Here is a 12,295-nt window from a genome sequence, read left to right on the forward strand (position 1 = left end):
GGTATCTCCGTTATCGCACCCTGCGGCTGACGGTAGCTTTGAGAACGGCCCGGCCCGCGGCCTGGGGCCCGGTGCCGGCGGAGGGGCGGCCCCCCCCACACCCCGCTCCGGACAGACGACGGGCCGAGCGGTGCGGGCACCCCGCGCACAGCCCCTCCGCCCGCACCGGGCACCGGGCCCGCCCTCCGCCCCTGGCCGCAGCCGCCAGGCCCCGCTGCCATGGCAACGGGCGGGGCGACGCCGCAGTGACGTCAGGCGCAGGGCCGGGCGGGGCCCCGCCTCGCGCTGCCTCATAGCGGCGCTTCCCGCTTCTCCTCAGCGGGAGCCGGGCGGGGAGTGTGTTGCGCGGTAGGTAACGGAGGGTGGGGAGCAGCGCCGGGTCGGTGAGGAGGGAGCTACCGCCTCCCCGCTCCGGTCTTCGCAGAAATAAATGAACGCGTGCCTGGCGTTTGGGGGAATTCTTGCGGGGTCTGGAGAAATCGCGGGGCGGGGGGCTTCGCCGGGCCTGCGGGAAAGCAGCGGGCGGGATAGCGGCGGGAGGGAGCGGGTGTGCTGGCTCCGGGGCTTGTCCTGGGGGCGGTACGCCCTGAGGGAGCCGGGAGCACGCTGCACTGGCAGGCGGTCGAAGAGTAATTCTCAACAGTCTCCTGGCGAAAGGAGAGGGTGGGCTGAGGTGTCCACAGGTGGTGGTTGTTTTTTTTTCTGAGTCTGGCGGGTTTTTTTGAAAGTGAAGTGGGGTTGGAGGCAGGCACAGGAGGCTCAGGGGCTCTGGAAGATGGGCTGTCACGTTTAATAACACCCTTAAATCAATAAGCTGTGGGGGTTCAAAGGCTGCTTCTAGCTCTGTTGCTGAGTGGATTAAATAAAATCTGTAATTCTCCTCTTTACTGTGGCACCACTTATAGCTCCTGTATTGGAGCTAAGAGTGAGAAAATCAATAATTTCTTTGCCATGTGACTGGTGGATTATCTTGGTTGCCGAGTGCTTTGGGAAGAAGGAGCGTCTCTCCTGAGGAACAGCGTGGCAGGGCACCTGGCATGGCAGAGTCTCCCTGCGCCGCTCCTCAGCGGCTGCCGCAATGAATGAGAACAAAACCAGTTTCAAACAGGTGATTTGGCTTGTTCACTTCCCTGATTTTGGAGTCTTGGGCTTGGCTGATGTTAATAGGAATAACACTTCCCAGATGGCCACTCATACATGTGAGTGACCTGGAAAAACAAATGAAGCTACTGGGCAGGTGGATTGTTTTAACAGGGAAGCAAGGAGTTTGCTTTCACTGCTACTTCTCGTGCTTCTTATCTTATGGTGGGGCAAAGTCACCTTAGAAATATTCTGGGTTTGCAAAATGCCATACAAATATGTAGTGTTTACTCAAGACTAATATGGAATGACTATGCTGCAGAATGCTACCTTTTTATTTAATGCCATCCCTTGTAAAATGTAATTTCCGTGGGGAAAAAATAGGGTTAAAAATGAACTTGAAACATCTTTCTGGTCAGGAAGTTGTCATGTCTGTTTCAGTACTGCTCAGGAAGTTTGTGGAAGGAAAACATTCATGTTCTAGGCCGCACACTGTGCAAGGATTTTTTCAAAGTTTTTGATGCACTGTTATAGTGGATAGTTTTAACTGTTGCAGAGAAAAAACAAACCCTTGAGACACCAGATGAAAAAGTTCTGAAATGGTTGCTTGCACCTGGCTCTGGAAGTCAGCGAGTTACGAGTATATGATAAATTGAAAACGTTTAAACTAAACTGCCCATAGTGAAATTAACCAGTAATGGCAGTGATGCATTCAAATTCATTAAGCAAGGAAGAACTGGACATAATTATCAGCAGATACAAATCTAAAGGGATTTAGTGGAGATTTAATTTTGAGACATGTTGAACTGCCTTAACCTCTCTTTTGTCATTGCAGTTGGGACTGATTTTTTGAAACTAGCTTAGGTTATAGTTAACTTTAAAACCTACATATGCTGTACAATCAGCAGAGCAGAAATTGTGACTGGTTCTTCAGAGGAAAAAAAATAAAACTTTCAATTTGTTAACAAAACTACCAGCCACACATGTGGAACTGCAAGGTAGGATTAAAAAGACAATCTTCCATTAGAGAAGGTCAACAGGCTGTTACTTGATGGTGTCAGGGAAGAGGAAATACTGTTGCTCTTGAGATGTTATGTTGTTGCTATTGAAATGTTTAAAAAGTTCCCAAGCCAGGTGGGAACAACCTAGGATTTCAGATTTAACTCCTCTTTGGTGCCTGATGTTTGGGTTTGGCTTGGTTTTGGAGGGTTTTTTAATCTGTGCAGGCAGCGACTGTTGCCTTGCAGGGGAGCTCTGAGTGTTGGGAGTGACTTGAGCAACCGCAGCAGAGTGCCTGTTAGTAGTGAAATAGCGAATGTTGTGCAACCGATGTTAATTATTTATACAGCTCCGAGCTTGCACTTGTGTCTTAGTCTGCCTGCTCCCTGGCGAGTTAGCTGGAGCTAAATATAAACTGTGTAAGGCTGGAGGAGCAGTGGTGGAGTGCAAAATCAAAATGTCTGTGTGATGGGAGGAGGAGGGAGATCCAGAAGAGAGGATTACTTGGTGGGAGCCATTTCTCGATGATGTGGGGAATGATGCTTTAGTGGCTGGGGAATGACTGTCTCTTATTACCAAGCCTCTTTGAAAAGCTTGCTCCCTGGTGGTATCGGGCTTTAGGTGCATTCATATATCTCACTTTTAGCATCTGAATATTTTCACTGAGGTGGGACGTTGGGGTAAGCAGTGTGCAGAGCACAAGTCCTTGCAGGGTAAGGTCCTGGCCTGTGTGCAGCACCGTGTCCGAGCAGTGCTCCAGTCAGTTTGCGCTTAGAGCAGCTGCCCCAGCGCGGGCTGGGCGCCGACAGTGACAGGGAGCAGCAACCAGCTTCGTGCTGCCAGCCCCAGGATTGGTGCTTTCCAAGCACATGAGTAGAATCGTAGAATCATTAAGGTTGGAAAAGACCTCGAAGATCATCAAGTCCATCACCCCAACACCACCATGCCTGCTAAACCATGTCTCCAAGTGCCACATCTATGTGGTTTTTGAATCACTCCAAGGATGGGGACTCTACCACCTCCCTGGGCAGCCTGTTCCAGTGCCTGACCACTCTTCCGGTAAAGAAATTCTTCCTAATATCCAATCTGAACCTCCCCTGATGCAACTTGAGGCCATTGCCTCTCATCGTATTGCTAGTTGGGAGAAGAGACCAACACCCGCCTCGCTACACCCTCCTGTCAGGTAGTTGTGGAGAAGGAGGTCTCCTCTTAGCTGGAGGTGGATGGAATGGGCAGAGGATGGCGGTGGTGTTTATTTCTGTTGCTCTGTTATGAGTCTTATGATGTTTTGACCTCCTTAAAATCATCTGAAAGAGAAGTGAGGAGGCACATGCAGTCCCACGAACCCAAGCTCTGGGGCTAACTGCCAAGGCTCCATGTCACAATCAGGTCACCACTTCAAAGGGATCTACTGGAGTCTGTTGGAGTAAGGGAATTATTTTTTTTTGTTTTAACATCCTTTCCCCCTGCCTCGCGTCAGAACACAAGCCAACCGGGCACAGATATTTTTGTGAAACGGTTTCTGACGACGTCCGCTGTCTCGGCTGCTGTGGTGTCGCTCAGGCCGCCCCGCCGCCCGCTCAGCCGCCGGCGGGGTTGCCCCTGCCGCAGAGACCCCGCGGCTCCGGAGCCCGAACGGGGCCTTCCGGGGAGCGGCTCAGGGAGCGGCCGCTGCTCCCGCAGCCGCTCCCCGGCGGCTCTGCTGCGTGCGGCGGGGCGGGCCCGCTGTCGTGTCCGTCCCCCCCCCGCAAGCCCGGACGGCGGCCCGCCCCCCGCGGAGGGAGACGCCATTGCGGGTTGTTTGTGCAGGCGGCGGAGGGAGAGGCGGTGCAGCGGCTCCGCGGACTCTTTCCTCCTCCGGGGCCACCATGTCCACCCCGGCGCGGCGCAGGCTGATGCGCGACTTCAAGAGGTGAGCGGGGACCCCCCCTCCCCACCCCCGGCCGCTGCGCCCGGGGGACGGGGCCGGCCCGGCAGCGGGGGAAGCGCCGCACGGCTGCGGGCCTGACCCGGCCGTTTGCGGGGCCCGGGGCTCGGGCTGGCAACTGGGGAGGGGGCGGCCCCGCGGGGGGCGGCCTGTCCCGGGCCGGCCCCGCGGCCCCGCGCCTTTGTGCCGGGCGCTGGCGCGGAGCCTCCTTCCCCGCGGCGGGGGGGCTTCGCCCGTTGCCCCGCTCGGGGAGCGGCGGGGGGGCAGGCGGGGGGGTCCCGCCGGGCAGGGCCGGCTTTGTTTGCCCCGGCTGCCGACGGCGAGGAGCGTCTGAGGACCGGAGCGGCAGCGGCGCCTCCAGGGCGGGGGCAGCCCCGCCGCGCCGGGAAGGGCCGGGAGAGCCGCCCGGGGGGCCGGCGGCGGAGCGGGGAGGGTGTCGGCAGCGTGCGGGGCCGGGGGCCCTTGCCCCGGGGGGGCCCGCACCCCGCCTGACGCGGGCGTCCGTCCGCCGGAGGGGCTTGGCCCGGGGGTCTGAAGAGACCGGGCAGAGCTGGGGGTGTGGGAGGCAGGCCGGGCTGACGGTCTCTCCGAGGAGGGGGGGGTTGGGGACGGGCACCTGACAGCGAACCGCAGAGTTAGCGAACGCTTCGTTCGTCTGCGCGGAGTGAAAACCAAAACGCCCTGTAATGTTTTTGTGCTCATGCTAGTCTGTCTGAAGTTTTCAGTCACGAGGAATCTGCTGTAACACATACAAACTGGTAAAGAAGCAGTGAATAGTTGCACTCTTTTAAATGTTAATGACTAAACCACAGACTCTAGAATAATTGATTTCCCGTCTGACATGTAAACACACTTAGAGAGCGTGCAAAAAGGTGGGGGTTTCTTTTGTAAGGCTTACAGTATGTCGAGTGATTTCTCTGGACTGGAGCTGCTCCTGAGTTGTTGGACATGAGTCAGCTTTGATAGTGTTGCTTTTTTTAGCACAGCTATGTTGTATCAGTACCTGGAAATACATCACCAAACAGTTGACGTGTATTGTAGTTGCTTTATGTGACTGCATGTAAAGCTACAGGGGTAAAAGCCTGACTTGTGAGTCCACAAAGTAAAGCTGGGCAGTTTTGAGATGTGGAGCCTGCCTCCCCTGTTGTGTTTGGGGTTGGTGTTTGCTCAGCCGGTGTTGCTTGTCCCCTCTTCAGATAAAACCAGGATATTCAGTCCTTCCTACTGCATTTGGTTACACGGATGACACAAAGCAGTGATTTTTTTCAGGGTGAGGAACTAAGTGATTTTTCAGGATTGCAATTGGACATGTTTGTTGTGACTGTATAATCTTAGGAGGACTGGTTTAATAATTTTGAAATTTGAGATGAAGAGAAGGCTTTAAAGCTATGGAAAATTATAACCAAGTAAACACAAAGTAAATCAGATTTATTTATCAAATATATGACAACTTTGATACCCCAAACTTACGCAACTTTTTAATGTAGATTTTTTTACTCTTCTCTTTCCTACTGGAAGTTATGTATGTTTAGCCTGATGTTACTTGTACCTCATATTGAAAAAGCAGTCTGTGTGCTGTGAACTCTGATTCACTTTGTTAAATATAAACTCCTTCTGCATACGGTGATTGTCAAGAGCAGCGGAGAGAGAACAGTTCAACAGATTTTGTACGTCCTCTAATTTGTTTGACTAAACCAACAGAAAAATAAGATGTGGGGTTTTTTTAGTTGTTATTATTTTTTGCTGTTAAAAAGGGTTACAAATACTACATTTTCCTTAGCTGTTGAAGATTTCCAGGTGCTTTTTGGATCAGTCTAATTTCCAGTCCCTGCCACAACCTTTCTGTAGTTAGACCCTTTGACAGCAGGGTGCACCTCAGCTTTAAATTGAGCTAAAAACCAAAGCCATCCGTCAGACGCGTTTGTCAGGCTGAATGCTTAGGCATTATTTTTGGTATGCAGCCTGGCTGTCACGTAGGAAGAAGTCCTGTTCCTGCTCTCCCTGACCAAAATAGTAGGTGGTTTATGCTGTTGATACCGAGCTGTCTGAACCACGTGTGCTTGGAGAGCAAGGATGTAAACACGGAGTTCAGAGGGGATCAGAGCTGCAAATGGAGCGAGCCTGGCTTCTGGGCTCTCTCTGCAGGGCGACCTCTTTGCTCAGCATCCACATACAAGTGCAGTTTTCTCACAGATTTAAGCAGTGCAAGTGCAGGAGCACTGACTGTCTGTCTGTCAGCGTCAGCTCTGAATAAATCTGCGTTTACACACCGATGGATGAATTTGTCCCTTGGCCTGCAGGGCTTTTGGTGGCAACGTGCTCGTAACGGTGCACTGCAATGTGGTCAAACCTCACAGTAATGTTAAAGAATTGCTGTTGAAGCAAGGGCAGTCACTACATTTTCTTTATTCTTGCATAACTCACGAGGCTGAATAGGTGGGGTGGGTAGGAGCTGTCACTGAAGGGGTTTGTTTGGTCGGGCAGATTGTGCATCGGATGATTGGGGCTTGCTGGTTTACATTGTTCAGGGTCTCGGGCGATCTTTGAGCAGGAGCATCGCTATGCAGAAGGACGGGCAGAAGGAGGATATCTCCATCCTGTTCTTTGGTTGCAATACGTGTATTCTGTGCGGTCCAGGTTTATGTGGCTTTCAGTGAGTAACGTGCTGTTCCTTAGTTCAAGGATTAAGGAACTACAAAGAATTTAAAACGCTTCCACGATTACTTTAGAGATAAACACATTTGTTGAACTGGTAAGAAGGAGCAGTATGCAGGCTTTCCCCTTGCTCCCTTTTCAAGCAATCGGCTTGCCAGTCAGAGTAGGCTTATAACAAACCTAGCCACGGTGCGCACACGGCTCTGGGAGTGCAGGCGAAGCTCCCCTGACAGTCCCGTGCACTCAGTCCCTGCAAGCGTGCTGTCTAAGTGTCACGGGCTGGGTTTCAGCTCCTGTTTGTAATTTGTCCTCTTCCTTGTGGCAGCTAGCAGCAATTCCTCTTTCATAGTTCGCTGTGTAGTACTGTAAATCCCAGCTGTATGTGGTCCTTGAAATTTTTCTTAGAGTTAATGCTTTGCTCCCTGCACACTCAATCTAACCTGTTGGGCTGTTGTAGTGTGTTGGTGCCATACATGAGAGAATCTTGATGAGCGTCATCTTGTAGGTTCGTTTTTTCAAGTATTGATAGTCTGCCTGTAATGCTTTGTGTATTCTCTGACTTGGAGTGAGAAAATATTTACAAAATCTGGATATTACTGTTACATTGTACTTGCAGGTGGAAGTTTTTCATTTATATAAGGCTTGTCATTCTCTATTTGTAATTCTTAGATTGCAAGAAGACCCTCCTGTGGGTGTCAGTGGTGCTCCATCTGAGAATAATATAATGCAATGGAATGCAGTTATATTTGGGTAAGAGTTTTTGATTGCTATAAAATTCTATATCAAAGGGCTAAATATAACAAAACCTGGGTTTGTTTTTACAATTATTCTCTTCTTTTACATACTTTAAGTCAGGAAACTTAGAAAAATGACCAAGAGTGCTCTTGGGGTAAAAATCTGTTTTCCGGGGTAATACAGAATGCATAGGACAGAAAAATTTAATACTTGATCGCCTTTTTTATCAAAGAAAGCTTGCATATGGCTTAATAAATAGGTTAGACTGTGTAGGAGTTGGGTTATGAAAAAGCAGCCTTCCTCTTTAAGGTACGTGAGAGCTGCAAATTCTCGGCCGTTAAATCCAGATGTATTAGCAGTGATTGGATTGATGCCCAGTGGAACCAAGTGCAGGTTCTGTCTAGGAAGTTACGTTACGTATCCCACGGAACAGACACTGGCTTAGTATCCTTTCATAAAAGCGAAATATGCTTGCTAGTAATTTGCTCGTTAATTCCAACCTTGTCACGTCATGGCATATGTATTGTTTGGGATGGTGATAAAGTAGATATCTCAACTAGCAGCTTGACTATGGGATGGTGTCTGAGATACGACAAAGCTTTCGGAGGTTGCCTCTGGATACTTCTTCAAATATTTAAATTATTGCCTCTGCTGATATCTTGGGGAGGATGAGGAAGAAGATATAAATTTATTGTGCCTGTTTAGAAGTAGGTAATCATTATTTTTAACTGGAGTTTATTTTTAAAACCTTTCAGGCCAGAAGGGACACCTTTTGAAGATGGTAAGCCACCAACTTTTATATCCTGTGTCATTGTTATAAATATTGCCAGTATTAATGTTGTTTTGCTTTGAAAAAAAAGTAGATGTTACCTGCATATAATTTGGAACAAACTAAGCAAGCAAGTGAAGGAGTAAGGTCTTGTTGGCTGTAAAAATACTTGTTTTGATGTAAGCGGTGTCTTGTCCTAGTGGCTGATGGTTAGTAAGAAAGCTAGGAAGTAATGCTTATATCAAGACTTGTTTGTACATATACACTAGAGCTTTTAGTGGGGGAAGTTGGTCTCATGCTGCCAGATGTGTTTTCACATCTGCATAGCGAAGCTCAACAAGACTGTGTGCTTCTCTGGTTTCGTCTTTGTGGCATGTTTGATTCATCTCTGTTCTAATGAAGAACAGGTGAAAAATCTTGAATTGTTCTGAATATAGAACTCAGTGAGGGGGAGGGAATACCAAATTTGCGCATAAACATGAAAGTTGGTGTGTAATGAGCCTCCCTTAGGCATATGAGGAATAATGAGTTTAATAATTACAGTATTATTGCAGTAATCGGCAGCAGATGGGTTTCTCCCTGTGTTGGGTTGGAGGAGTTACAGTGAATTATTCACTGATCCATGATAAAGGTTTTCAGTGAATCAGTCATGAGCTCCAAAGACTGAGATTGCCGATTATGAAATTCCAGTGTTTCTTTGCTGGCACCACAGTGCCTTCTTAATGAAACGCCTGAAAGTCACCAAAGTCCATGGAACCGGCGTGTTGGGTCACTCAGAAAGGGGAGGGCGGTGGGATAATTGGTGTTGGATCTAGCTGCCTTTGCCGTGTAAACAGGGAGTCTCCAAGCTTCTACCCAGCTGCTGCGGCTGGTTTTATTACTAGCACGAAGTAGTAGTTCCATTATCCCTTGAAATACGTGAAGAGAAACCAGGCTCAGTGTTGTTTGTTTATCTACTGGTGAGAAGAAATACTGATCATGGAGCACATAAATTAACTTATGTTGTATATGTTCCTGCAGGTGTGTGTTTGTTGTTAGTTATCTGATTGTATTTATGTTTGTTTGGACAGGTACTTTTAAACTAGTAATAGAATTTTCAGAAGAATATCCAAATAAGCCTCCAACTGTTAGGTTTTTATCAAAAATGTTCCATCCAAATGGTGAGTAAATCATTTTTATTTAGCTATAATACCCATTAAATATTATGGTGTGGTCGTGTATTCTGTGAAGCTCCAGAACGCTTAACAGCTCTCCTTCTCTCTTCATTGCCACCTCCTCAGTAGATGTCTAGGACAGCAGCCGGTTGATGAAAAATTAAGAATTATGATGCCATTAAGCAGCAGTTATCAGTCTCTCCCTAATCAATATCTAGGCTCCGTAGCAAAGCCTGTGAGCATTTTCAGCACCAGCTGCACTTAGGTTGGCTTAAAGAGGTGATTCTGCTTTCTGGTTCCTGCCCCCTTCCATTTAACGGCAATTGTGTGTGCAGCCGCATCCTGAATTGGAGTAGGAACGTTCTTTATTTCTGTCAGGTGAGATTTCAGCCAAGTCCGTGCCTTCCTTGGCTCGCTGTACCACCCAGTGCTAGCACAAGGAAGACGGTGAGAACGCACAGTTGTAGGTGAGCGCAGAGGAGGTGGCTGACCCGAATGCAGTGAGGAGGGCAGCATTGTGAGAGAGTGCCATGGTTTCTGCTCCAGCACTAGATAGGTTTTATCCACTTATTCTTGCGTGCAGAGAGCACGAACCATGCCTTCTGCTTTTGCAAGCCCCTCTGTGGCAAAGGGGGGTACAGATTCGATTTGCGGGTTGAAGCAGAAGCCCAGTGCAGCATTTCTTGTCACTTAAGCTGTGCTTGAACAGAGGTGACCTTGGCTTCAGTTCTGTGATTTCTTAGACAGAGCTGTCTAACCATTCATCTGTCATGTAATGTGCAGGCCAGTATGCCTCTGACAGGGTTTTTGTAATTGCTTGGGTTTTGTTGGCATGAACAAGCTAGAAAACTAAGGTGTAGGAGTTTGTGTGGCAAATCTGATTCATACCGCCCCTTGTATTAGGACTGCTGATAGGTATCCAGACAGAAGTAGGACTCCAGGCACGCTTTTCAATATTTTCGATCGTCTGCCAGAGTGTCTCTCCTAGTGAGCGTAGAGTGTGTGAAAAGGGGGCCAGAACTGCTGCTGTTCCGTGCGTGAGTCCGTTCAGAGCACGAGATCCTCAGCGGTGCAGTGGGTCCCACCCCTGCAGTGGCCGGCTGGCTGCTCCCAGGGGGGGCTCACCTCTGTGTGCGTCCGGGCCAGTCACACGAGAGGAGCAAGGAACCAAGTCCAGTTCTTGTGCCAATGCCATAGTCTTTAGACCTTCCTTACTTTCTCTGAAGTGTTACTTCCAGTAACACATCTCCTCCGAAATACAAGGTGTCAAACTACAGAAAATTATGAGACATAACTGCTGTCCTCTTTCTTAAAGCATTAATTTAAGCAGAGACCGAGTTGGCACAGCAACTCTGCCTTGAGCACTATGCAGTGAACAAACTATACAATAGACCTGATAATTTCTAAATGGTGTCTGTGTTGTATTCACAGTTTATGCGGATGGTAGCATATGTTTAGATATTCTTCAGAATCGCTGGAGTCCAACATACGATGTTTCATCTATTTTAACTTCCATTCAGGTAACGTTACAGCTATTTTAGGAAATAATTATGTTGTTGTTAGTCTCTATTCCCGAATACGTGGCTCAGTGATGTGGCTAGCAGGTATCTATACCAAGGGAGACTTAAAATACTTGTGAGCGAAGCACTAGCTTTTTAGATCAAATCAAGGCTAAGGTGCTAACCCTATGTAATTAATAATTTTGAGTTACAAAACTGCCCTTAGCTATTTTTTACAGGAAAACGGTTACTGATTTGGATTCCTTTTTAACTGGTTTTAGTCAAGATAGGACATCAGATGCGGAAATTTGCGTGGTGTTTGAAACACTAACCTTTATCATGAAGCCTTGCCCTGTGAAGTCCTCAAGGAGACAGTACTGCTGAAACCTGCTGTACTTGCAATAAGTCAGAATGGCCTGGCACAGCAAAAATGCACATTTTTCTTTTGTCCTGTGCGATTTTTTTTTTCTTTTTCTACAGTGAAGTTTGTAGGAGGCCTCTCAAGCCCCTCCTTAGTCCTGAATGAGAACAGTAGTGTAATTACCAAATAATCAGTTAGCATCATACTACTAACTGGCAGAAATGACCATGGATCTGTTAGGTTTGTGAACCTAGAAGAGTACACAGTGCTAATGCTTATGCAATGTATAATTTGAGGTTCAGTAATGTAATTGTGGGTGCCTAACCATGAGTTTTAACTGTTTTTTTTCAATTGGGCTCTTCTGAGTCATGTCTGCCTCCTGAAACACATGTGATTTGAAAGTTGTAAGTTGATTTTTCCCAGATTTCAAATGTGTTGGTTTGTCTCACGCTTTGTTTTCCCTTTTACAGTCCCTGCTTGATGAACCTAATCCAAACAGTCCAGCAAACAGTCAGGCAGCACAACTTTATCAGGAGAACAAACGCGAGTATGAGAAAAGAGTTTCAGCTATTGTCGAACAAAGTTGGAATGATTCCTAACAGCTGCTTGGTGACCCTCCATCCTCATAATCGTTACGTACAATTTAACCCTCAATAGAAAGGCTACCAGAAGTTTCAAGTGCCACAGTTCTAAGAATTTGCATAAAAACTCATCTGCAAGCAAAATTTAAGCCCTCCAGTTTAGGAAACTTTAAAAGCTTGTGTATCTTGATTAATGTACTTTTTATTGCATGGTATGAACTAAGTTATTGCTACATAAATTTGTAATATATCCTGTTTGTATTTTTTTTCCAAGTGTATAATGTTGATGTGGAGTTTTCATGAGAGAATATACACATTTTGTAAATCTGTACTTTTTCAAATATTGAATGCCTTATTTTTGAATTCTTTAGATTTTTAAATTGGAGAAGAGCACTTAACAAAGTTTTTATATATAAATATTTCATGTAAAACTGTTAAATACATAACCTTAGTGCAAGACATTCTGCTCTCACTCTGTATCTCTTTCAAAGGGCTCATTTTTAGGCCATTTTTCATTTTGGTACACGCTGATTGT

At 47.4% G+C, this 12,295-nt stretch overlaps 1 protein-coding gene across 2 annotated transcripts; it reads left to right on the plus strand.

Annotated features, from left to right (window-relative positions):
- Positions 1 to 269: 269 nt before the first annotated feature.
- Positions 270 to 12,091, plus strand: UBE2B (ubiquitin conjugating enzyme E2 B). Of its 2 annotated transcripts, none has more exons than XM_075441468.1 (6): positions 270 to 348; positions 7,331 to 7,411; positions 8,152 to 8,177; positions 9,236 to 9,325; positions 10,751 to 10,839; positions 11,650 to 12,091. In XM_075441468.1, the coding sequence occupies exons 2-6, from the start codon at positions 7,386 to 7,388 to the stop codon at positions 11,776 to 11,778; spliced, it is 360 nt and encodes a 119-aa protein (XP_075297583.1). In that variant the 5' UTR covers positions 270 to 348; positions 7,331 to 7,385; the 3' UTR covers positions 11,779 to 12,091. The 2 variants fall into 2 exon arrangements, with proteins under 2 accessions (XP_075297583.1, XP_075297584.1); XM_075441469.1 differs by lacking the exon at positions 270 to 348 and adding an exon at positions 3,848 to 3,991.
- Positions 12,092 to 12,295: the final 204 nt, after the last annotated feature.

Source organism: Opisthocomus hoazin, chromosome 22 (assembly GCF_030867145.1).
Source record: "Opisthocomus hoazin isolate bOpiHoa1 chromosome 22, bOpiHoa1.hap1, whole genome shotgun sequence".
Lineage (NCBI taxonomy): Eukaryota > Metazoa > Chordata > Aves > Opisthocomiformes > Opisthocomidae > Opisthocomus > Opisthocomus hoazin.